We start from the raw sequence: 27,618 nt of genomic DNA, 5'->3' as shown, positions 1-27,618 counted from the left end.
TTTTTTGCCAAAATTCATGTCTTTTTTGATGAATATAATAAAAAGTAAAAATCGCAGGAGCAATCAAATAGCACCAAAAGAAAGCTTTATTAGTGACAAGAAAAGGAGCCAAAATTCATTTAGGTGGTAGGTTGTATGAGCAATAAACCGTGAAAGCTGCAGTGGTCTGAATGGAAAAAAAGTGGCCGGTCCTTAAGGGGGGTAAAGCCCTAGGTCCTCAAGTGGTTAAAACAGCAAACCGAAACACAACTACCACTGCCTTGCTTAAGAAACAGAGTAAAGGTGCTGGACTGGCCAAGCTTGTTTCCAGGTCTAAACCTTATTGAGCATCTGTGGGGCATCCTTGAAAAGAAGGCAGAGGAGTGCAAAGTTCCTAATATCCACCAGTTTCATCATGGAGGAGTGGAAGAGGATTCCAGTGGCAACCTGTGAGGCTCTAGTGAACTCCATGCCCAAGAGAGTTAAGGCAGTGCTGGAAAATGGTAGGCACACAAAATATTGACACTTTTGGCAGACTTTTGCCTTTCTTCACTTGGGCTATACTCACATTTGTTGCCAGCGGATTAGACATTAATGGCTGAGTGTTGAGTTATTTTGAGGGGACAGTAAATTATACACATACACATTGTATAAAAGTGTCATATCTTCAGTGTTGCTCCATGAAAAGCTACAATAAAATATTTACAAATATGTGAGATGAGTACTCACTTTTGTGATACTGTTTATTTCCCAGATATCCTAATTAACCACTTGAGGACCCAGCCTTTACCCCCCCCCCCCCCTTAAGGACCAGCGCTGTTTTTTGTGATCTGTGCTGGGTGGGCTCTGCAACCCCCAGCACAGATCAGGTGGCATGCAGAGTGATCAGATCGCCCCCCTTCCCCCCCCCTCCAGGGATGATGTGCAGGGGGGGTCTGATCGCTCCGGTCAGCAGGCATGTTGCGGGGGAGGGGGGGGCACCTCAAAGCCCCCCTCCGTGGCGAAATTCCCCCCTCCTTCTCCTACCTGTTCCCCCTGGTGATCCGCGCTGCACAGGACGCTATCCGTCGCTGGTCCTCCAACTACCACTTTGCCGCCGCATGGTATGAGTGTGCGGTCAGCAAGTGGTTAAGCAGCCATGTCCCTCTACATCCCTCATGTAGTCCCTTGTAAGAAATGCCACTCTTAGTAGTACCCCCATTAGCCCCTTTAGGTAGTTCCTCCCCACTGTAAATAATGTACCTCCTGTTACCCTGTGTAGTTGGTCAGGCCCATTGCTCCCCTCCTCCATCTGGACCTCTCTGGTCAGACAGCCAGAGCTCCTACTAGTGAAGAGTTAGGTAGTCAGCTGAGACTGGGGAGTTCTTAGCTCACCGGTCCTGCTAGTATTCTCCCTACTCCAGTTCAAATAGTGTGCACTGCCTTCCTGCCATCCCTGTGAGGCAAAATCGCTGTTCCCTGCTGGCATGTTCAAACAGTTCTCGTGATGTGCCAACACATGACATCAGTGACATGGATGTGGGAAGAAACGGAGGCTTGGGTACACCAAATGGACAGGAGGCTAGAGGAACGTGCTGACAGGACACACCACTCAACTGCCACTTGACTACTGAGGTGTTTTTACCCCTTTAGGACCACAGCAATTTTCACTTGTCAGCGCTCCTCCCATTCTTTCGCCAATAACGTAATCACTACTAATCACAACAAAAGGATTTATACCTTGTTTTTTTTCCGCCACCAATTAGGCTTTCTTTGGGAGGTACATTATGCTAAGAATTATTTTATTCTAAATGCATTTTAATTGAAATAAGAAAAAAAAAATTAAAAAACATTTCTCAGTTTTCGGCCATTATATAGTTTTAAAATAAACACTTTCTACTGTGGGTAAAACCAACACATTTTATTTGTCCCAGTTATTGCAAAGTTTAAAATATTTGCCTAGTACAATGTATGGTGCCAATATTTTATTTGGAAATAAAGGTCAGTTTTACATCCATCACTATTGACAAGCCCATACATTAAAAAAATAACAGAAATATACCCTCTTGCCATACATATTAAAAAAAAAAAAGTTTAGTCCCTAAGGTAACTTTGTTAGTTTTTTTTTTTTTATGTAAATTTTTTTTCCTATACAAAAAAAAAAAAATATGTGGGTACTGTGAGAGAGAAAAACTTAAATTTTAGAAGTCAGTGTTGGTATTTTTATTAACTAAAATGCATTTTTATGTAATTTTACTATTTGGAACAAGATGTCCTCACTCACTTCCGATTCACATATGGAAGATACAATGAAGCAGGCATCTAATAAATGCACGCGTTCATTGACTCGGGGACTTGGGAACTGTGTTCCCATTCATTCATCTCGCCGCTAATGGGCAGTGACTGTTGCGCACGCGGGAGCCACCTGCCGCTGCAGACGAAGATTTATGCCCCTGGGACTTCAAGTTACATTTCCCACCCCATGGTTATACTGCACCTGGTGCAGTAAGTAGTTGAGCCACACCTTAAAGAGAACCTAAACTGAGAGGGATAGGGATGTTTCCTATTAAACAATACCAGTTGCTTGGCAGTACTGCTGATCTCTTTGGCTGTAGTAGTGGCTGAATCCCAAACCTGAAACAAGCATGCAGCTAATCCAGTCTGACTTCAGTCAGAGCACCTGATCTGCATGCTTGTTCAGGGGCTGTGGCTGAAAGTAATAGACACAGGATCAGCAGGAGAGTCAGGAAACTGGTATTATTTTAAAAGGAAAAATCCATTTCCTTCCTAGTTTAGGTTCCCTTTAAGTGAGAGGGATATGGAAGCTGATATATTAATACCTTGTAAACAATGCATATCGCCTGGCTGACTTATACGTTTAGCCTTATGCTGGGGATACACGGTACGTTTCTGTACCGTGTATCGACCAGCTGATCCAGCCAGCTGATAATATTCAGCTGGCCCGATCATGCTGCTCGACCCGCGCCCGCTCGATTCCCGCCGGCGGACAATGGCAGGGAATCGAGCGCTGATAAGGAAGCGCCGGTGGGGACGAGCAGTAATCGATCCGCGTGGACGAGTGGGGACGCGGCTGGGGTCGATCCGGCGGCTAATCGGCCGCCGGATCGACACGTGTATTTCCAGCATAATACCCTAAACAATCATGCAGGTCGGGTGCAAGTCTGACTGGATTAGCTGCATGCTTGTTTCAGGTGTGTGATTCAGACACTACAGATGCCAGGAACCTGGTATTGTTTAAAAAGGAATTAACCACCATCTCTCTTTCACTTCAGGTGTACCTAAACTCTAAATTGGGGGGGGGGGGGAATCCCCTCATCCAAAGGGATATTTAAAGCTATGAGCCATACAAAGACTAATGGAATGTCATATGTGTAACAGCTACAATTTAAAGGGGAACTGAAGAAAGAGGTATATGGAGGCTGCCATGTTTATTTCCTTTTAATCAATACCACTTGCCTGGCAGCCCTGCTGCTCTATTTCTCTGCAGTAGTATCTGAATAACACCAGAAACAAGCATGCAGCTAGTCTTGTTAGATCTGACTTTAAAGTCTGAAACACCTGACCTGCTGCATGCTTGTTCAGGGGCTATGGCTAATAGTATTAGAGGCAGAGGATCAGCAGTGCTGTCAGGCAACTGGTATTGCTTAAAAGGAAATAAACATGGCAGCCTGAGCCTCCATATACCTCTCTCTTCAGTTCCCCTTTAAAGGATTTCCAACAGCTTCACCTTCCTCCACTAGCAATGCAATTATACCGAGTTATTGAGTTTGCATCTGAAACTAGAAAATCAGCGTTAGCCCTGAGTGGCAATTTGGTTTCATAGATAATGGAGAAGCATGAATGACATCCTCTCAGTTCTCCACACTTACATAGGCTTGAGAAAAAGCTGTATGAACATGGAGGCAATCTGCATCCCCATCCCACATACTACGAGGACTTCCAGAGGGGTTAATGTCACATTGTGTGAGTACTGATCTACAGTCAGAAAAGCATTGGAGTCATTCGGGAACTATTCATATTGGAGACTTAGGCCTTGTTACCACTGCAAAATACACAGAGCACAGGAGAACGCAGGCATCGTTTTGTTTTGGTCTTCTGAGCACTCATGACGTGAGGATTGTGCAGTCCCTAAAGGTGTCCATACACACTTCATTTGCATCATCTATGTTCGGCAGATTCGATCATAATGACCCAATCTGCCAGAGAATCATGCCGCTCGATCATAATTTTGATCAATTTATGAAACAATCCAGCATGGAAAGATATTGCTAGGTTGAGTGTGTGGCAGTAGCAGGGTTTTCTTTTCCAATGACCGACGGCCTCCCCCCCGGCTGGTCCCCCCGTGTGTTATGTGTACCTCTGGGCCGAGGTGAGTGTGAAAGGGGTGCTTAGCTCACCTGTCTGCTGCCACCCCTCCTCCTCTACATCATCAGTGTGTGCCTGAGGACATGTACAAGGTCACACATGCCATACAGGTCATGGGGCACAGGCAAGAAAGAGAAGACATGGGACACTGGAGGAGGTACGCCAGCAGACAGGTGAGCTATGCACCACAGGCCAGAGGGGTTCACATTACGTGGGGGATGGGCTGCCGAAATCTGTGTACACTGGCGGCAATAGATCCCTCACTGATCGAATCAGAGAGGGATCTATCTGATGGTCAAATCTGCAGGCCATCTGCCAATGTATGGGCACCTCAAGTAAATTCTTTCACTTCAACTCTTCAGTTTATGGTATCGCTATCTCCATTCTTTATATCCTTATGTATTTTCCAGGTTGACTGAAGTGCTGCATACAAGGCCTATCACTGCCAAACCTCAGCAAATTTAAATCTATATGAAAGTGGTGTCTGCTTTCGGGACAAATCGAAGAAGCTAAACCTCATTCCCCAATCATGTCATTGCCAGCATAAATGAGGATACACTTTGTGGCTTTTTTTGCTTAAGAAACTATAAACATTCCTTAAGCCAATAGGCTTAACAGCTTACGGACCGAGGCAATTGAAATCTAGGCTCTGTGGCTGCGATCATGCTGCTCTCCCATCACTGCCGGCCCTTCGCTATGATGGCAGAGCTCTGTGAGCCGGTCAGGAGACAATTTCATTAGCTCCCGACCCCGTGATCACTGAGACAATCTCATTGGCTCACATTAATCACAGGGTCAAGAGCCAATGAAATCAGCTCCTGACTGGCTCACAGAGCTCTGCCGTCATAGTGACAGCAAATCAAGGGGCCTGCATGAACAGCAGGTCCGTGTGGTGATATGTTGGTGGGCCCAGTTTTATGGTACTAGCAGTCTCTAGTCCTTAAAGGGAGATTTAAGACAAAAAGAGAAAATCAGCACAACTTACCTGGGGCTTCTTGCAGCCCCCAGGAGTCATCCTGTGCCCACGACGTGCTTCTGAGTCCCTCTGGCTTGAAGCGGCGACCCCCGCAAAGCTGGCCAGTCCATGGCTACTGTGAATGAGTGTCCCCATGCCACGCACACACTGATTGCACTCCCGTGGCCTGTGCAGTAGCTATTTTTGCTGAACGTACCAGCTACCAAATCCAGACAGCTTCCTGCACAATGTGAAGACAGTCTTACCAAGTTGCTGGTTTACATGTGGATTGAAAAGTTCAAAAATACAGAAAAGTCAAAAAAGTATGCCTCACTGCCTCTGTAAACGCATGCATTGCCCTATAAATGCACTGCATGCTGGATGTCATCCTGGCAGAATCCACTGCATCGCACCGCAGTCAATGTGATAGGCCAATAGGAATATCATTGCATTGCACTGTAATGCGATGATATTGTCCGTTGAACCGCAGCTGACAATAGTGTAAAAGAAGCCTAAATGTAATTATCTGCCCATCTGTCAATGCTTGTTGGATAACTATGAAAATGAAGGTGATGCAATTTTTAGAATGTTTATCTCACATCAAATTTAGCCCAGTCTTGTAGAGCAAAAGTCACTGAAATTTAGCTCTACTGAGGGTGTAAACAAACTTGTGAATTTTTTTTACCAAGAGCACTGAAAGCAAGGAGACCAAATAGGTTGAATTTATTGACTTACCCGTAAATCAATGTTACCGTCAAGGCCAGTTGTACGGTATACAGTATACAGTAGGTAATAAAACCATACAGTTTTGAGTAAGTGAAGTGAGTTGCCAATATGTGTAACCCTGACTTGGGACATTTGCCTTCTCTGCAAAAATTACCTCCTTACCCATTTCCCTACAATGCTTGGAATTTATTTAGGAACTGAACAAATCCAGTGCCCAATGAAACCTCTATACAATCCTCCACACACAGAGCAATAAGGCCTAGTGCACACCAGAGCGGTTCTGCTGCGGTTTGCGATCCGCTTGTGGGTGCGGATCCGCTAGGGTAATGTATTTCAATGGGCTGGTGCACACCAGAGCGGGAGGCGTTTTGCAGAAACGCATACTCCCGGGCTGCTGCAGATTTTGGATTGCGGATGCGTTTCTGCCTCAATGTTAAGTATAGGAAAAACGCAAACCGCTCTGAAAAACGGCAGTTCAGAGCGGTTTACCCGGCGTTTTTTGTTACAGTAGCTGTTCAGTAACAGCTTTACTGTAACAATACATGAAACTACTACACCAAAAACGCTTCCCAAAACCGCAAAATGCTAGCTGAAATGCTACAGAAAAAGAAGAAAAAGCGTTTCAAAATCTGCTAGCATTTTGCGGATCTGCTAGCGGTTTTTGGTGTGCACCAGGCCTGTGAGAGCTTTCACATTCACTTTTCCTTTTAAGTTTTCTCTGAGGAGATCATTTTTCATCTTCTGTTTACATGACTTTTCTGCAACTGAAAAAGTACTGACAAAATTATTCTGCATATTTTCTTGCTTGCTGGTGACTTCAAATGCATTTTATTTATAAAATGTGAAAATTCACCTAGGAGAAATCTTAGGAGAAAAAGTGAATTGGATCGTGCCCTAATTAAATTAACTTTACACCAAAGTTTTCTCCTATGAGATCGTTTCATACCTTATCAATAAAATGTCTTTTAACACCTTGAGGACCGCAGTGTTAAACCCCCCTAAAGACCAGGCCATTTTTTTGTTAATAGGCCACTGCAGCTTTAAAGCCTCGCTGCAGGGCCGCACAACTCAGCACACAAGTGATTCTCCAACCATCCCCCCCCCCTTTTTCTATAAATATATGTTTATTTTTGTAATAAATTTTACTTTTTTGCCAATCACGGCAATCGGCTGTCATAGGCTTCAGCCTATGAGAGCCAATCGCCCTCCTGTGTCCCAGGGGGACAGCCGTGTCACACAGCTGTCCCCAGTACAGCGCTGCCTTAGATCGCAGTGCTGTACAGCCTAATTAGACGCTGGTTTCGCCGTCTAACAGTCTCCGAGCGGCGATTGCTGCTGGGAGACTGAAGGCGGAGCGGATGCGTGCGCGATCTCCTGCTAGCCCCATAGAAGGCTGTTCACGCCAATCTGCTTGAAGCAGTCCTGGGGTTGCCGCCACGTTCATGCCTACTGGAGTGGAGAGATCGGCTAGTGGTTAAAGGGAACCTGAACTGAGTAAAATTATTGAAAATAAACATATGACGTAGCTGCAAATTAATATTATATACTTACATCACCGTCAGTTCCTCTCAGAAGCTCCCCATTTTCTTCTTGCAGTGATCCCTTCCAGTTCTGACAATATTTTGTCAGAACTGAAATATATCAGTTGCTGTCAGTTATATATCAGCAGCTTCCAGTTACAACTGAATGTGCAAGGTAATGTCCATGTTTCCCTATGGCTCAAGTGGGCAATATTACAGTTTAACATTGTGCTGACTAGGAAGCTGTTATGGGGTAATAGCCATTTTCAAAATGGAGGACAGAGAATTCCAGTGATCACAGTGGCTAAATGGGATGCAGGAGAGGAGAAAGAGATTGATAAGTAGACTACGCAGGAGGTAAGTATGACTTCTTTATGTTTTTTATGTTTAATTTTCAGTTCAGGTTCTCTTTAGGCAAGATAATGCTCAGAATGCTTTTTCAAGTACTTTTTGAATTGCAGACTGCTGAAAGGTTATTTTAAACAGAAGCTGAAAACGTATCTCTTAGGAGAAAACGTGAATTGAATAAGGGCCTATATGTTGCATTACCGCATGTGAACACATTACCCATACAATAATATGTTCCATCATGTTATCCTAACACTGTTTACAGTAGGTTTCTGGTTATTGTGCAAAAACACATGTTCCATAGCAATGCACCATGCTATGAAATAACCTGCATGTTTTTGTGCGTCGCATTTTTATTACAAGTGAACATCAGTGGACTGATATATATAAAGATAATCTTTGACTGCCTGAAGCAAAGCTAAATGAGCAGGAGGGGAGTATAACCACTTCCACACTATGGGCTTGATTCACAAAAAAGTGCTAACTGTTAGCGCGAATTTTCGCATTGCGCGCGATCGCAAATTTTCGCGCAAAACGATAAAGTTTTCATGTGCAAACGCAAATTTTTGTGCGAAAACGATTTTGTGCAAAAATTCACGTTTGCGCACGAAACCGTTATAGTTTCGCACCAAAATTTGCAATTGCGTGCAATGCAAAAATTCGCTCGAAAAATGGCCGTGCTAACAGTTAGCACTCTTTTGTGAATCAAGCCCTATATCGCTGTAGCACTACAGATCCAGATTCCCATACAGTGCAGCATACAGTCCATAGACTTGCACCACACACACAGAACTGCATGTGACACTCAGTAATGCACGGCATGCAGTGTGTTATACTGACGGAATGTGTCACATCACAAACATGCAACTGTGAAAGTGCCATTGAAATAGAATGGCACCATATTTGGATGCAATTTTATTGTCCTTTATGCCGTGACACTGGACTCATGTGACACACAGTACAGCATCTATGACTGCCCAGTGTGGCTACCATGCGGCAATGTTGCGAAACCTAAAGCACCAAACCACTTGAGGACCCACCCTTTACCCCCCCTTAAAGACCAGCGTTATTTTTTGTGATCTGTGCTGGGTGGGCTCTGCAGCCCCCAGCACAGATCAGGTTTCATGCAGAGCGATCAGATCGCCCCCCTTTTTTCCCCCCTATGGGGATGGTGTGTAGGGGGGGGTCTGATCGCTCTGGTGGGCAGGCTAGTTGCGGGGGGGCACCTCAAAGCCCCCCTCCGCGGCGACATTCACCCCCCTCCCTCTCCTACCTGTCCCCCCGGTGATCGGGGCTGCACAGGACGCTATCCGTCCTGTGCAGCCAGTGACAGGACGTCCCCTGTCACATGGCGGCGATCCCCGGCCGCTGATTGGCCGGGGATCGCCGATCTGCCTTACGTAGCTGCTGCGCAGCAGCGCCGTACAATGTAAACAAAGCGGATTATTTCCGCTTGTGTTTACATTTAGCCTGCGAGCCGCCATCGGCGGCCCGCAGGCTATTCACGGAGCCCCCCGCCGTGAATTGACAGGAAGCAGCCGCTCGCGCGAGCGGCTGCTTCCTGATTAATCAGCCTGCAGCTGGCGACGCAGTACTGCGTCGCTGGTCCTGCAGCTGCCACTTTGCCGACGCACGGTATAAGCGTGCGGTCGGCAAGTGGATAATGTATGTATTATATGAGTAACACAGCTAAGTGACCGGCAATTTAGCCCTCTCAGTGCCAGGGTGGTAAGTTCAATTCTTGGTCAGGAATCCCTCTACACAGTTTTTGTATCATCCCTCCATGCCTGCATGTGTTTCCCCCAGTCACTCCAGTTTCTTCATGCATCCCAAAACATTCCAGTGTTCTCCCCAGGCTCTATTAGCCGGGTGCTCCACCCAGCTAGTTTTGGTGAGCACCCGGCTGTCATCAGCTCACCTCCTCCTATTCTGTAAGCAGGGTTGTGCACAGAAGCACCGGCCCTGCATTCTCTCATCTCACCCAGGTAATTTTTCCTGCCACCCAACTACTTTTTCATGCCACCCGGCCGGAAAAAAAAAATTCTGTGGAGAACACTGCATTCTATTCATTTCCCCACAAAATAAGCCTATGGGCGTATTTAAACACAGCACACCATTCTGCACTATCCTCTCACTACTGCCCTCTGAGCTCCAGTCCAATACTCTAATTTACACTGACAGGGGTGTGGTCAGCTGCATCCTGACACAGTGACCAGATGGCCTCCATTCACCATACACTGTGCATGACTCAGGACTGCCGCTACTGTGCAGGGCTGTGGAGTTCAGGAGTCAGAGAAATTTTGGGGTATCTGGATTCAGAGTCTTAAAAATGCTCCGGCTCCTAACAAATTTAAACTGTAATTAGAAGAAAAAATATGATTTTTTATTTTCAAACTCCCTTTGCTCATTAAATTAATGAACTTGATAGGTTATTAAATTTGGGGTTAATTACTTCAAATTAAGTTATACAGTAGTACTGTACTCTACATATGCCTGTATACCTGGTTCAGATTGTGCATGAAGAATGTGTACCTGCTCGCCCCCCTTCATGTGTACGCCACATGATGCACAAGGTTCAGGTGGCATCATACAAGGTCCGCTCCTGATCTCTGGTGTACATAAAAAAGAGGAGGTACCCTAATGCTCAAAAGTGTCTGTTTAATATGATTTCACTGGAAGCCCGTAAGCTCTGTCCCTTTGCAGATAAAGGCCCTGGCCTTTTCTACTGTATATCAGATATAGAAAGGGCAAGAGTTCTTTTTATGCAAGGTGGCAGGGCTACACGCTGAAACCCGGCTAATACTGGGCTCCGGTGAATCTTATTACACAGACCACACACCAGGTAATTCAGGTTGGCAATGACAGGCTGGGAAGGTCGAAAGGGTAGAGTGTCAGCTTCCTGGCCAGGAGCTTTGTTTTGTTCCCAAAACCAGATGCCATCTTCATATAGCTTTACAATTTCTAAGCTTTTGCAGTGATGAAATGCCTTGCATACTTTTAATCAACAAGATTGTTCTATACAAATAAGAGGAGTCGGAGTCAGTGGAATCATAAATTGAGTTAGACGATTTTGTACCGACTCCACAGCCCTGCTGCTGTGATCGGGTCCTAAGACTATGGTTGGCCTGTAGACTAGGATTGGGTCTTTAGTAAGCCCTGCTGAGGGACTTTTTTAGTGTAGTCTGTAATGAAATGCTAAAAACGTCAGCACTGTATAAAGGCATTATAATAAACTGTTGTGTGATATGGAATCCAGTTACCCTGTTGGAAATGACTGATGTTTGTACTACGCACTGTCCCTCTGCCTCTCCTATCACTGTCACCTCCAGAAAGGATGTGTCAGTTAATATCCATCAGTTTAATGAGAATCACTTTAGCATGTTGAGCCAATCAGAAAGTGTTAAGTTGCCCATTAACGAAACAATCTTGTTTGTGCAATCTTACCACATCTATGTAGTTGAAAGGTAATCTGAGTGAATGGACTGTAAAATGTATACTTTTGAAGTCCTTCATATCACATAGAAGTGGTAAGATTGTACAATCAAGCCAGACTTTGCTAGTTAGTTTTAAGGCCCATACACACGTTGTATTTTTTTTAAACGACGGGTCGTTTGGACATCCCGTCGTTCAGTCGTCAGGACGTCAAATTGGGCGTGTGTACAGTCCGTCGTTCAGCTGATAAGACTGGTCTTGAGCGATCCGCCAGGCGTGTGTATGGGCCTTTACAAGATTAAGATTAAGAGGTCCCAAATCCTTGTTATGGCCAATGGGTTCAATTCTCATAATACAAGCTCTGCAGAAGCATACCATGATGAAGCTGGGATTGTTCCTATTCCTCCAGCTGAATGATGGAACGCTGATCTCCGGGACTTCTCCATGGAGCACTGTACAAGCGCTGTGGGTGTGGCCACTTACAATGAGCCTGGGCTGAAGTAGCCGTAGCAGCTGGACAGAGGAGAGTAATCCTTGTTAGCATTTACAGTGCAAGTCTCCATTGCAATAAGAATATATACATTTTTTTGGGTTATAAAACTTTTTCATTGTTTTAATGCAAGAAAAATCAACAGATTATTATTATTATTTAGTATTTATATAGCGCCGACATATTACGCAGCGCTGTACAGTGTATATATATACTGTCTTGTCACTAACTGTCCCTCAAAGGAGCTCACAATCTAATACCTACCATTGCCATATGTCTATATTATGTAGTGTAAGTACTGTAGTAGTCTAGGGCCAATTTTTTAGGGGAAGCCAATTAACTTATCCGTATGTTTTTGGTATGTGGGAGGAAACCGGAGTGCCCGGAGGAAACCCACGCAGGCACGGAGAGAACATACAAACTCTTTGCAGATAGTGCCCTGGCTGGGATTCGAACCAGGGACCCAGCGCTGCAAGGCGAGAGAGCTAACCACTACGCCACCGTGCTGCCGATGCATAAAGGATTCAAAAACAGTTCAAAGCATAACAGTGTACAGTACCATGACAGAACCTCATCATTAACCACTTGATGACCCACCCTTTACCCCCCCCCTTAAGGACCAGCACAGATCAGGTTGCAGGCAGAGAGATCAGATTGCCCCCCTTTTTTTCCCCCTATGGGGATGATGTGTGCAGGGGGGGGTCTGATCTCTCCTGCCTGCCTGGGTGTTGCGGGGGGGGCACCTCAAAGCCCCCCTCCGCGGCGAAATTCCCCCCTCCCTCTCCTACCTGCTTCCCCCCCCGGCGATCGAGGCTGCACAGGACGCTATCCGTCCTGTGCAGCCAGTGACAGGACGTCCCCTGTCACATGGCGGCGATCCCCGGCCGCTGATTGGCCGGGGATCGCCGATCTGCCTTACGGCGCTGCTGCACAGCAGCGCCGTACAATGTAAACAAAGCGGATTATTTCCGCTTGTGTTTACATTTAGCCTGCGAGCCGCCATCGGCGGCCCGCAGGCTATTCACGGAGCCCCCCGCCGTGATTTGACAGGAAGCAGCCGCTCGCGCGAGCGGCTGCTTCCTGATTAATCGGCCTGCAGCTGGAGACGCAGTACTGCGTCGCTGGTCCTGCAGCTGCCACTTTGCCGACGCACGGTATAAGCGTGCGGTCGGCAAGTGGTTAATACATGGGATAAGGTTTGAGGCCTGTGCAACAAATTAGCTAAAATCACATGCAGAAAGCATTGAAAATATTAGAACGGGCAAACTGGCTCCTATTGGACTTAAAGCGGACCTGAACTCTTGCACCAGACAGAAGGAAAACATAGATAAATGCACCCTGAATGTATTTAGAGAGTTTAGCTTGTTTAATTTCCCCTCATTTGTGTCTAATTACACGTTGTAATTTGATCCTCCCTGTGTCACATGACTGCTTATGGCAGATAAGCAGATAAGCCCATTTGAAAGCACAGGCTGTAAACAATACAGGATCTTCTAAAAAAAAATTAGCATATTGTGATAAAGTTCATTATTTTCTGTAATGTACTAATAAACAGACTTTCATATATTTTAGATTCATTACACTACTACTGAAGTAGTTCAAGCCTTTTATTGTTTTAATATTGATGATTTTGGCATACAGCTCATGAAAACTCAAAATTCCTATCTCAAAAAATTAGCATATTTCATCCGACCAATAAAAGAAAAGTGTTTTTAAAACAAAAAAGTAAACCTTCAAATAATTATGTTCAGTTATGCACTCAATACTTGGTCAGGAGTCCTTTTGCAGAAATGACTGCTTCAATGCAGCGTGGCATGGAGGCAATCAGCCTGTGGCACTGCTCAGGTGTTATGGAGGCCCAGGATGCTTTGATAGCGGCCTTAAGCTCATCCAGAGTGTTGGGTCTTACGTCTCTGAACTTTCTCTTCACAATATCCCACAGATTCTCTATGGGGTTCAGGTCAGGAGAGTTGTCAGGCCAATTGAGCACAGTAATACCATGGTCAGTAAACCAATTACCAGTGGTTTTGGCACTGTGAGCAGGTGCCAGGTCGTGCTGAAAAATGAAATCTTCATCTCCATAAAGCGTTTCAGCAGATGGAAGCATGAACCCACTTTTGAACCAGAAACAGCGGCATAGGCGCCTGGCCTGGGCTACAGAGAAGCAGCACTGGACTGTTGCTCAGTGGTCCAAAGTACTTTTTTCGGATGAAAGCAACTTTTACATGTCATTCGGAAATCAAGGTGCCAGAGTCTGGAGGAAGACTGGGGAGAAGGAAATGCCAAAATGCCTGAAGTGTGTCAAGTACCCACAGTCAGTGATGGTCTGGGGTGCCATGTCAGCTGCTGGTGTTGGTCCACTGTGTTTTATCAAGTGCAGGGTCAATGCAGCTAGCTATCAGGAGATTTTGGAGCACTTCATGCTTCCATCTGCTGAAAAGCTTTATGGAGATGAAGATTTCATTTTTCAGCACGACCTGGCACCTGCTTACAGTACCAAAACCACTGGTAAATGGTTTACTGACCATGGTATTACTGTGCTCAATTGGCCTGCCAACTCTCCTGACCTGAACCCCATAGAGCAGGGGTCCCCAACCTTTTCCGGCCCGGGGACCACTTACTGACCAAATTTTTCTCCAAGGCCCGGGGGGGGGGGGGGGGGGGTGTATTGCGCGTGCGACCTAGTGGACAGTGTCGTGCGCAGCGGGTTATGGGGGGAGGGGCTGGGGTGCGGCGGCATAGCTAGCATAGTTGCCTCAGTATAGGGAGTTTAGTTGCCCCAGTATGGCTAGTATAGTTACCCCAGTGTAGCTAGTATAGTGCCCCAGTATAGCTTGTATTGACCAGTATAGCTAGTATAGTCCCAGTATGGGTCGGTAGTGCCCTAGTATAGCTAATATAGTGTCCAGTATGGGTAGGTAGTGCCCCAGTATAGCTAGTAAAGTGCACAGTATAGTGCCCCAGTATGGCTAGTAAAGTGCCCAGCATGGCTAGGCTAGTTACCCCAGTATAGCGCCCCAGTATGGCTAGTAAAGTGCCCAGCATGGCTAGTATGGTTACCCCAGTATGGCTAGTATAGTGCCCCAGCATGGCTAGTATAGTGCCCCAGCATGGCTAGTATAGTGCCCCAGCATGGCTAGTATAGTGCCCCAGCATGGTTAGTACAGTGCCCCAGCATGGCTAGTACAGTGCCCCAGCATGGCTAGTACAGTGCCCCAGCATGGCTAGTACAGTGCCCCAGCATGGCTAGTATAGTGCCCAGCATGGCTAGTATAGTGCCCAGCATGGCTAGTATAGTGCCCAGCTATAGCTAGCATAGTGTCCCAGCATGGCTAGTATAGTGCCCCGCATGGCTAGTATAATGCCCCAGCATGGCTAGTATAGTGCCCAGCATGGCTAGTATAGTGCCCAGCATGGCTAGTATAGTGCCCAGCATGGCTAGTATAGTGCCCAGCATGGCTAGCAAAATGCCCCAGCATGGCTAGTATAGTGCCCAGCATGGCTAGTATAGTGCCCAGCATGGCTAGTATAGTGGCCCAGCTATAGCTAGTATAGTGCCCAGTATGCATAAATGGTGCGGCCGCCGCTTCTGTTACCTTATGAGCGGGCGGGCGGCCGCTTCCGGATTCCCCCATGCGCGCCCTCCTCCATGAACTAGTACTATCTCCTCCTAGAACAGCAGCGCGTCTTGCGTCTGCTGTAAGGAGGGAAGGAGGCGGGGCAGCGGTTCCCATGGTAGCAGCGATCGCCGCTACAGGAAGCCGCTGCCCCGCCTCCTTCCCTCCTTACAGCAGACGCAAGACGCGCTGCTGTTATAGGAGGAGATAGTACTTCATGGAGGAGAGCGCGCATGGGGGAATCCGGAAGCGGCCGCCCGCTCATAAAGTAACAGAAGCGGCGGCCGCGGGGGGGAGGGGCAGGATGACAGACCCGCCGCGGCCCGGCTGGACACTGCCAACGGACCGGCAGTGGGCCGCGGCCCGGTGGTTGGGGACCCCTGCTGGCATAGAGAATCTGTGGGATATTGTGAAGAGAAAGTTGAAATGCAAGACCCAACACTCTGGATGAGCTTAAGGCCGCTATCGAAGCATCCTGGGCCTCCATAACACCTGAGCAGTGCCACAGGCTGATTGCCTCCATGCCACGCCGCTTTGAAGCAGTCATTTCTGCAAAAGGATTTACGGCCAAGTATTGAGTGCATAACTGAACATAATTATTTGGAGCTTGATTTTTTTTTTTTTAAAAAAAACACTTTTCTTTTATTGGTCGGATGAAATATGCTAATTTTTTGAGATAGGAATTTTGAGTTTTCATGAGCTGTATGCCAAAATCATCAATATTAAAACAATAAAAGGCTTGAACTATTTCAGTTGTAGTGTAATGAATCTAAAATATATGAAAGTCTAATGTTTATCAGTACATTACAGAAAATAATGAACTAATTTTTTTGAGAAGATCCTGTATGTCTGCTTCCATGAATCAGGAAGTAGAAACTGTGCAGATTTATTTTTGGATTTCTTTCAGCTGTAATAAATACAGGTTTTTGTTTAAAGGATATTATGCTGTTGTGTATCTTTTAGAGCAGAGAGGAGTTCTGAGTTCAGGTCCACTTTAAAAAGTCATATGTGCAATGGACTAATCAGTCATTACCTGGGTCGCACTAATCCTGACCCTCATACAAATATACTGGGTGGAATAAGTAACTAATGGGTGCTCCTAATATAATACAGTGACAATACACATATCCTTGACTAATGACCAGTTTCACCCTGAAAGGCTTCGTCAGGGGGTGCTATACAACAGTGCAATGCTATGTACAAATATGCAACTTACACACAATCACATTTTCCCCAGCATAATAAACCCAAGTCAGAGCTGAACGCCGCCCCACAATAGTGGCCTTTAACCACTTGAGGACCGTGGGCTTTACCCCCCTTAAGGACCGGACACTTTTTTTCCATTCAGACCACTGCAGCTTTCACGGTTTATTGCTCGCTCATACATCCTACCACCTAAATGAATTTTGGCTCCTTTTCTTGTCACTAATAAAGCTTTCTTTTGGTGCTATTTGATTGCTCCTGCGATTTTTACTTTTTATTATATTCATCAAAAAAGACATGAATTTTGGCAAAAAAATGATTTTTTTAACTTTCTGTGCTGACATTTTTCAAATAAAGTAAAATTTCTGTATACATGCAGTGCGAAAAATGTGGACAAACATGTTTTTGATTAAAAAAAAACCCATTCAGTGTATATTTATTGATTTGGGTAAAAGTTATAGCGTTTACAAACTATGGTGCAAAAAGTGAATTTTCCCATTTTCAAGCATCTATGACTTTTCTGACCACCTGTCATGTTTCATGAGGGGCTAGAATTCCAGGATAGTATAAATACCCCCCAAATGACCCCATTTTGGAAAGAAGACATCCCAAAGTATTCACTGAGAGGCATAGTGAGTTCATAGAAGATATACATTTTTGTCACAAGTAAGCGGAAAATGACACTTTGTGACAAAAAAAAAAAAAGTTTCCATTTCTTCTAACTTGCGACAAAAAAAAATGAAATCTGCCACGGACTCACCATGCCCCTCTCTGAATACCTTGAAGTGTCTACTTTCCAAAATGGGGTCATTTGTGGGGTGTGTTTACTGTCCTCGCATTTTGGGGGGTGCTAATTTGTAAGCACCCCTGTAAAGCCTAAAGGTGCTCATTGGACTTTGGGCCACTTAGCGCAGTTAGGCTGCAAAAAAGTGCCACACATGTGGTATCGCCGTACTCAGGAGAAGTAGTATAATGTGTTTTGGGGTGTATTTTTACACATACCGATGCTGGGTGGGAGAAATATCTCTGTAAATGACAATTTTTTAATTTTTTTTTTTTACACACAATTGTCCATTTACAGAGATCTTTCTCCCACTCAGCATGGGCATGTGTAAAAATACACTCCAAAACACATTATACTACTTCTCCTGAGTACGGCGATACCACATGTGTGGCACTTTTTTGCACCCTAACTGCGCAAAGGGGCCCAAAGTCCAATGAGTACCTTTAGGATTTCACAGGTCATTTTGAGAAATTTCGTTTCAAGACTACTCCTCACGGTTTAGGGCCCCTAAAATACCAAGACAGTATAGGAACCCCACAAATGACCCCATTTTAGAAAGAAGACACCCCAAGGTATTCCGTTAGTAGTACGGTGAGTTCATAGAAGATTTTATTTTTTGTCACAAGTTAGCGGAAAATGACACTTTGTGAAAAAAAACAATAAAAATCAATTTCCGCTAACTTGTGACAAAAAATAAAATCTTCTATGAACTCACCGTACTACTAACAGAATACCTTGGGGTGTCTTCTTTCTAAAATGGAGTCATTTGTTTGGTTCCTATACTGTCCTGGCATTTTAGGGGCCCTAAACCGTGAGGAGTAGTCTTGAAACAAAATTTCTCAAAATGACCTGTGAAATCCTAAAGGTACTCATTGGACTTTGGGCCCCTTAGCGCAGTTAGGGTGCAAAAAAGTGCCACACGTGGTATGGCCGTACTCGGGAGAAGTAGTACAATGTGTTTTGGGGTGTATTTTTACACATTCCCATGCTGGGTGGGAGAAATAACTCTGTAAATGGACAATTGTGTGTAAAAAAATCAAAAGATTGTCATTTACAGAGGTATTTCTCCCACCCAGCATGGGTATGTGTAAAAATACACCCCAAAACACATTATACTACTTCTCCCGAGTACGGCGATACCACATGATTGGCACTTTTTTGCAGCCTAACTGCGCCCAAAGTCCAATGAGTACCTTTAGGATTTCACAGGTCATTTTTGTTTCAAGACTACTCCTCACGGTTTAGGGCCCCTAAAATGCCAGGGCAGTATAGGAACCCCACAAATGACCCCATTCTAGAAAGAAGACACCCAAACATATTTCGTTAGGAGTATGGTGAGTTCATAGAAGTTTTTATTTTTTTGTCACAAGTTAGCGGAAATTGATTTTAATTGTTTTTTTTCACAAAGTGTCATTTTCCGCTAACTTGTGGCAAAAAATAAAATCTTCTATGAACTCACCATACTCCTAACGGAATATGTTTGGGTGTCTTCTTTCTAGAATGGGGTCATTTGTGGGGTTCCTATACTGCCCTGGCATTTTAGGGGCCCTAAACCGTGAGGAGTAGTCTTGAAACCAAATGTCGCAAAATGACCTGTGAAATCCTAAAGGTACTCATTGGACTTTGGGCCCCTTAGCATACTTAGGGTGTAAAAAAGTGCCACATATGTGGTACCGCCGTACTCAGGAGAAGTAGTATAATGTGTTTGGGGTGTATTTTTACACATACCCATGCTGGGTGGGAGAAATATCTCTGTAAATGACAATTGATTGATTTTTTTTTTTACACACAATTGTCCATTTACAGAGAGATTTCTCCCACCCAGCATGGGTATGTGTAAAAATACACCCCAAAACACATTATACTACTTCTCCTGAGTACAGCAAAACCACATGTGTGACACTTTTTTGCAGCCTAGGTGCGCTAAGGGGCCCAACGTCCTAATCACAGGTCATTTTGAGGCATTTGTTTTCTAGACTACTCCTCACGGTTTAGGGCCCCTAAAATGCCAGAGCAGTATAGGAACCCCACAAGTGACCCCATTTTAGAAAAAAGACACCCCAAGGTATTCCGTTAGGTGTATGGCGAGTTCATAGAAGATTTTATTTTTTGTCACAAGTTAGTGAAAAATGACACTTTGTGAAAAAAAAAATTAATTTCCGCTAACTTTTGACAAAAAATAAAATCTTATATTAACTCGTCATACACCTAACAGAATACATTGGGGTGTCTTTTTTCTAAAATGGGGTCAGTTTGTGGGGTTCCTATACCGCCCTGGCATTTTACGGGCCCAAAACCGTGAGTAGTCTGGAAACCAAATGTCTCAAAATGACTGTTCAGGGGTATAAGCATCTGAAAATTTTGATGATAGGTGGTCTATGAGGGGGCGAATTTTGTGGAACCGGTCATAAGCAGGGTGGCCTTTTAGATGACAGGTTGTATTGGGCCTGATCCGATGGATAGGAGTGCTAGGGGGTGATAGAAGGTGATTGTTGGGTGTCTCAGGGGGTGGTTAGAGGGGAAAATAGATGCAATCAATGCACTGGGGAGGTGATCGGAAGGGGTCTGAGGGGGATCTGAGGGTTTGGCCGAGTGATCAGGAGCCCACACGGGGCAAATTAGGGCCTGATCTGATGGGTAGGTGTGCTAGGGGGTGACAGGAGGTGATTGATGGGTGTCTCAAGGTGTGATTAGAGGGGGGAATAGATGCAAGCAATGCACTGGCGAGGTGATCAGGGCTGGGGTCTGAGGGCGTTCTGAGGGTATGGGCGGGTGATTGAGTGCCCTAGAGGCAGATAGGGGTCTAATCTGATGGGTAGCAGTGACAGGGGGTGATTGATGGGTAATTAGTGGGTGTTTGGAGGAGAGAACAGATGTAAACACTGCACTTGGGAGGTGATCTGATGTCGGATCTGCGGGCGATCTATTGGTGTGGGTGGGTGATCAGATTGCCCGCAAGGGGCAGGTTAGGGGCTGATTGATGGGTGGCAGTGACAGGGGGTGATTGATGGGTGGCAGTGACAGGGGGTAATTGATGGGTGATCAGTGGGTTATTACAGGTAAGGACAGATGTAAATAATAATGCAATACAATACAATAACATTTCTATAGCGCTTTTCTCCCATAGGACTCAAAGCGCTGGCGAATTGATAAGGGGGGGGGTCTGAGGGCAATCTGAGCGTGTAGGCGGGTGATTGGGTGCCCGCAAGGGGCAGATTAGGGTCTGATCTGATGGGTAACAGTGACAGGTGGTGATAGGGGGTGATTGATGGGTAATTAGTGGGTGTTTAGAGGAGAGAATAGATGTAAACACTGCGCTTGGGTGGTGATCTGATGTCGGATCTGCGGGCGATCTATTGGTGTGGGTGGGTGATCAGATTGCCCGCAAGGGGCAGGTTAGGGGCTGATTGATGGGTGGCAGTGACAGGGGGTGATTGACAGGTGATTGACAGGTGATCAGGGGGGATAGATGCATACAGTACACAGGGGGGGGGTGATCAGGAGGGGGCAGGGGGGGGGTAAAAAAAAAAAATAGCGTTGACAGATAGTGACAGGGCGTGATTGATGGGTGATTAGGGGGGTGATTGGGTGCAAACAGGGGTCTGGGGGGTGGGCAGGGGGGGGTCTGAGGGGTGCTGTGGGCGACCTGGGGCAGGCGGGGGAGAAATCAGTGTGCTTGGGTGCGACATAGGGTGGCTGCAGCCTGCCCTGGTGGTCCCTCGGACACTGAGACCACCAGGGCAGGAGGCAGCCTGTATAATACACTTTGTAAACATTACAAAGTGTATTATACACTTTGTATTCGGTGATCGTCGGGTTAACATCCCGCCGGCGCTTCCGTATGGCCGGCGGGATGTTGCGGCAGGTGAGTGGAGACAGGCGCCGGCGGAGGATCGTGTCACGGATGACGCGATCGCTCCGCCCATGCCCCTACAAGGACCGCCGCCATTTGTCAATACGGCGGTCCTTGCGGGGTCCACTTCCCGGCCGCCAATTGTCAATACGGCGGTCGGGAAGTGGTTAAAGAGACACTGAAGTTTCAAAAAAAAAACATCTTTTTATTTAACAAAATGTGTTTAACATATTAGCCCTAACTAAACTGCCGCATTCCCGCCACTGTAAACTATCTAAATCCCCCCTAAATCGCCCTCCCTCTCCCCTGCAAAATTTATGACTTTCTTGGTCGTGGATTTTGCTGCCCTGTGCGCTTCTGTGAGAGGCAGAGCTATTAGCTGCAGCCCTGCCTCACACGCGTCTGTCAGCGGTGGTGTAACGGTTGGGTGTAGCAACTCAGATGTCTGATTATATGGTGATCTGCAGAATCACCAATAATGCAGACGCTATACCTGATTATGTGGTGATCTGCAGAATCACCAATAATACTAGTATAGCCAAAAGGGTGCTAAGAGTGTAGTGCTTGGTGCAATCGTAATATAATAGTTTGGCGAGGCCTCACCAGAGGGGCTGGTGAGGTACAATCAGTACACTGACTATTAGCGTACAAGCCCCAGCAAGCTGGAGATACTGATACTGAAGAGATAGAATCTCCAGAGGAGCGGGTGATTCAGACTGTACTGCAGCCTAGTGATCACCTGAGGAGCAGGTGAATAAGACGGTACTGCAGCCTAGAGGACACCTGAGGAGCAGGTGATACAAACAATACGGCGACTAGTGATCACCTGAGGAGCAGGAGTTACCAACAGTACTGCAACTAATGATCACCTGAGGAGCAGGTGATTCTATACTAGAAATCCCTCACCAGAGGCGAGGCCCACTGGTGAGGACAGAGTGGTCAGACAAGCTAAGGTCGGCAACAGAGAGGTTAGTATTGGAACAGAATCGTTCAGCAACAAGTCAGATAGGCAGAAGTACAGAATCAATGAGCAGGTGCAAGGTCAGAGTATAGCCAGAATCATACACAGATAATCAATAACAATATAGCAATATCCTAGTCTAGGTGTGAAGTCCTTGGTTTCAACACCTGGGAACTAGTCTAAGGTCTGAGCGCTAACACTAAAGTATTCACGACAGCAGACAGTCTCCGAATGAAGCCCGGAGGCTTAAGAAGGAGTACATTTGAAATCGGCGCCGGTAGACTTGGGCGCAGGATACAGCAGTATATGGCTGATCCTGCTTCTGCACAAGTCCGGGCCGATTTAATTACTATTCCCCCTCCTGGCCGCCATGGATAGTGGGGGAATGAAATAATTCGGCTTCCAGCGATTGCTGGAGGCCGAATTATTATGTTTTTAAGCAACCTCGGCTCCGTCTTCTGACGGAGCCGACGTTACTCACTGAGCGCTGCAATAGGAATGATTCCTATTGTAGTCTATGGAGGCGCCGGCTGCGCCCAAATCTAGCAGCGCTGAAAAGCACTGCTCAGTTAAGAAGCAGAGGAGACCTCACTGGCACGCCCCCAGCAGTCAGCCAATCCTGGGCGCCGTGAGACTCCTCTGACGTCAGCCGACCAGCAGGTCAGCTGACGATTCTCCTCCTAGCATACTGGTCCCGTCTGTGCGCGCATCCGCGCGAGACTGTGACCCTTTGAGGCAACGAACGTTCCGTCCTCGGCGTCCTAGACGCCGGGAGGGAGGGTAGAGGCACGGAGGCAGCTGCGGCGGCAGTGCTGTTCACCGCAGCTGCCACGTTGATCATTACAGGTGGATCTCCGCCTCTCCCACGCCCCTCTCAGTGAAGGAAGACTGAGAGGGGCGGGGGAGAGGGGGCGATCCGGGCTGACAGACGCGCTGAGAGGCAGAGCTGCGGCTCATAGCTCTGACTCTCACAGAAGCGCTGCCTGGATTGCCCCACGGGGAGTTAGGGGGGATTTAGATAGTGCACAGTATCGGGAATGCGGCAGTTTAGTTAGGGCTAACATATTAAACAGATTTGTTAAATAAAAATACTTTTTTGAGACTTCAGAGTCTCTTTAAATATGGTGGATGCTGGGAGTGACCACTGCTCCTCTGGGCGGGAGGAGTGTCCTACCTTATGCTCATGCTCAATCTTGGGTTATCCTTCACAGGAAAGCAGCCAGAGTGGACTTATTGTTTATACATGGCGCAGACCTTAGCACTTTCACCATATGTTTGGCTGCTTTCCATTGCTGAGTGTGTGGGGGAGGATAAGCAAATACCCCTCCTTCTGTCTCTTGAGATTTTAGGGTGCACACTTTTCCTATGAAGGGCTGTGTATACCACTCTCTATAATACTATGATTTTTTTTCACTAATAAAGTGTATCATGATTTTTTTTAAGTACTTCTGCAACTTGAGAATGTTAGTAAATATCTTTATCTCCACCTCAATACCCAATTGTATAATCCGAAAACATATGACCATCCAGCATGACCTATTACCAATTGAACATAACCAAATGGGTTGACAAATGCACTGAAAATCACACAAGTGAACGATAGAAAGGTCTGTATTTTCCCTGTGTGCACTGCATTTTGCAATGTGAAAAGGCAGCTCACCTTTTCAGAGGCATCCTGGGAAAGAACATCATATTTTTCTTTAAACAAGACTTCTTTTTCTTCTGGGGAAGCGGAATCCTCACCAGTGCAGAGATAGTCACTCTTCCGATACATGGGATAATGCTGAATGAAAAGCACATTACATGCCAATCACAATGACTTACTACTAATCTCGTCCAATCACAGGCAAAAATCACAATCACATACCCTGTGGCGAGTCTGCGCACATCAATCCACAGGTCTCCTTCCATCTATATAGCCACTTTTAAAATGCGGTAACTGGACTAATGTACCTAAGTCACGGCACATTTTTGGTTTTGTTAATCTAGGACAGTCTGGTCTGACTGCCGATGCATGCATGAGACTGCCCCCTCTATGTTCCATTATGACCCAGGTGAAGGCTTTACTGCTTAATAGAAGACAAATTGTACTAAATCCAGTTTGCTGGAGGACTTCTTCCATCCTACTGTCCTTGGGGATATAATGGTTCTAGATGTGTGTCTGCCTTTGAGGGGCAAATTCACAAAATAGTCTATAGTGGTGAGGGGATAAACACTAAACATGGGATCACTAAAAGGACCTAACACTAAAATATAACTTTTATTAATCGCTATATAAAAAAACAAAAAACATATGAACGGACACAGAAAACACACAGTTGTCAGGAGCGAATAATAGAGTTTGTGACTGATGTGAATAAGAGTATAGTGGGGGGTTTATAAGTTAAACTACAAATGTGAACCTCATTATAAAGGATACCTGAACTGAAATGTGACATAATGAGATAGACATGTGTATGTACAGTGCCTAGCACACAAATAACTATGCTGTGTTCCTTTTTTTCTTTCTCTGCCAGGAAGAGTTAAATATCAGGTATGTAAGTGGCTGACTCAGTCCTGACTCAGACAGGAAGTGACTACAGTGTGACCCTCAATGATAAGAAATTCCCCTTTTTTACCTTTCTTGCTCTCAGAAACCATTTTCTGCTAGGAAAGTGTTTTATAGTTGGAATTTCTTATCAGGACTGAGTCAGCCACTTACATACCTGATATTTAACTCTTTCAGGCAGAGAAAGAAAAAAAGGAACACAGCATATTTGTGTGCTAGGCACTGTACATACACATGTGTATCTCATTATGTCACATTTCAGCTCGGGTATCCTTTAAACAAAAAGGTCACACAGCTTGCTATTGAAAGCTATGAACAGATTGCTCTGTGTAGGTCACACAGCAGAAAACTGCAACTGTCCTATGGGGTTACCACCTAGTGTATGTCGAAAGAGGATTATTGCCTGTTGGACACATTAAGTGCTATACACATTGTACAAGACGTCACACCAACAGACTCAACATGTTTCGCCCCAAGATCATTCAGGGTGCATTCAAGTGATAGACTTTACGTTATAAGTAATAACATTGCACTGCAATGATTCCCATTGGGTTGAATTCACATTGTCACATTGTCTCAGCATTGCAGTTGTTTCCATTGCAGTAACGTGAGGCGATCTGTGCCATAACAGACAATGCACACTTTACACCTGTGTAATATAAATGAATGGCAAAAGGGTATGTGTTGCGGCACGTATGCTACCAAAAGCTGCCAATTCTGAAATCTGTTGCGACGTGCCGCATGCACACTGCAACGGATTGTGAGCAGTCAGTCCCTATCATTCTAGGCAATTTCTGAAGATGATGCAGATTATACAGTATTCCTAACCTGTAATAGGATGGGAGCCGATGCTGGCAGCAAGTCAACTCTACCACATTTCTTCATGAAGTCTGGATGAGCCTTCTGTCAAGAATAAAAACAAAACACATTTCCTGTAAATTGGGCATAGCGTGGAGTGTTTGGACAGAGCAGTACCACTTCTCTGGACGCTCTCCCTTCCTCCTAGTCATCTCAGCCACTTTTATGGCAGCCTCGCAATTGGCAACTCCTCAATCCTCGTCCAGACCAACACATGGATAGCAATTATCAACAGGACTTCTTTACATGGATACACTGTGGACAGAGCACTTATTAGAGAAAGCTGGACACCAGAAGACTGGTACTGTATATCATGCTGTATATGCCGCTGTGCGATGTGCTTTTTGCTTTCACATACAGTGTCTGCTTTCACCACGTGATGAACTGTGCTGCTGTGCTTATCTTAATGCTTGCATTATTGCATTTACTCTGCTACTTGCTCCATGTGTCTAATTGCTGCTGGATCTTCCGTTTCAAACTCACTGCACTTTAATCCAAATTGCTCCTTCTGTTTGTCAGCTGATGTATGGAGGACTGTAAGGCCTATATTATTGTCAAGTGACTGTACCTGCGCAGTGTGCTATATCACCTTACTACAACTTGATATGGTGAGGTTGTTTGTTTGGAGGACTTTTTCCCTGATTATTGTGCTGGATCCATTTATAAGAACTCAGCTGGGTTTGGAAGAAAGCATTGGGGGAATTTTGTGTTGCTACTCTGACTAATTGCTGTCTTTGTATGCATGGAGTGAGAGGGATGAGTGACATGGCGGTGGTCTCATCACCCACCTGTCCATTTTTTTAGATTATTGAATAGAAAAATCTTATATCAAACATAAAGTTGTGATATTTTAATATTATTCCTATTTTCCTGTGTTTGCTTGGAGTATACGCCGCCCCTATTCATCTCCTAAAATGTTGGTATACTGTAAGTTGGATACATTCAGATTAACCAAGAAAAGACAAAGTAATATTAGAACAAGCAAGTGTAAATTCTACGACTTGGTTTCAGATACAAAAAAAAAGGTGTAATTTGTAGGTAGAGGACTGCCTGTATCTGTATTTGTGTATAACATTTTTAGAGATACAAAATAGTTTGTGTACAAAATATACAATACTGTCTTTTATTCCATATCTCTTTAGTTAAGTGTTACCGTAATGTATGTAATGTTCAAAACACTTAACGTAAACATAATGGTAAACTTGGCCAGTCATGGGCCAATCAAAATGGTATGTGTGTTTGCACTATTAAACCTAGTACAAACTTTCAATTATGATTGGCCAATCACTGACCAATTTTACCACCTCCATGTAGTACGAGGGTCAACAGATATAGAATACTATGAGCAGATTGTGTAGGTAAACCCTCATACTACATGGAGGTGGTAAAATTGGTCAGTGATTGGCCAATCATAATTGAAAGTGTGTACCAGACTTTACTATGAGGAACTCCTTTTCTAAACTCCTCGCCTCTATGCACAGCTCATGTCCTTTTTGTACAGATCTAGGGATGAAAAGCTCATTTTCCAAGCTTTTGTATAGCGCTTGGATGCATGTACCCAATAGAATCTTACTTATCCGGCATCAACAGGGATTAATAAATGCCACAGAAATGTAGCTTTTTGTTGCTTGAGTTTTACTATTAATGATAGGCCTAACATATTGTATTATAACTCTTATTATACCCATATTATACATTCTGTATTAATGTTAAAATAGTCATTAAAAAAAAATTAAGGAAAAAAAAGGCAATATAGAAGTTTGCCTTCTTAAAACATAAAAGGTATTTGCAACTTGAAATCGAATTTTGGGCCCTTTTTAGCTACCCCTAGGAGTTCTGGTTCACCATGAGCTTGCTGGGCAACTCCGGGTGTTTCAAGTCCTGCCTCACAGGGCCCGATTCAAGCTGCGCTGTTCTCATTAGGATGCGCTGCTTTAGTTTTTAAGGCTGTCATAATGTCTGAAGAAAAAAAAGACACC

The 27,618-nt window shown here is 45.2% G+C and overlaps 1 protein-coding gene across 4 annotated transcripts in view; it reads right to left on the bottom strand.

Annotated features, from left to right (window-relative positions):
• The window catches only part of MPPE1 (metallophosphoesterase 1), a 61,153-nt gene that overhangs the window by 11,538 nt on the left and 21,997 nt on the right, over positions 1 to 27,618 (bottom strand). For all 4 annotated transcript variants that reach the window (XM_068237149.1, XM_068237152.1, XM_068237151.1 and 1 more), the window contains 3 exons: positions 25,610 to 25,684; positions 23,894 to 24,016; positions 11,701 to 11,838 (listed from right to left, as the gene is read on the bottom strand). In XM_068237149.1, coding sequence (XP_068093250.1) covers positions 11,701 to 11,838; positions 23,894 to 24,016; positions 25,610 to 25,684 — 336 coding nt within the window. The remainder of the gene's footprint in view (positions 1 to 11,700; positions 11,839 to 23,893; positions 24,017 to 25,609; positions 25,685 to 27,618) is intronic.

This window comes from Hyperolius riggenbachi, chromosome 5 (genome assembly GCF_040937935.1).
Source record: "Hyperolius riggenbachi isolate aHypRig1 chromosome 5, aHypRig1.pri, whole genome shotgun sequence".
NCBI lineage: Eukaryota > Metazoa > Chordata > Amphibia > Anura > Hyperoliidae > Hyperolius > Hyperolius riggenbachi.
Note: the sequence above shows the minus strand (reverse complement) of the source record. Positions and strands in the feature narration are given on the sequence as shown.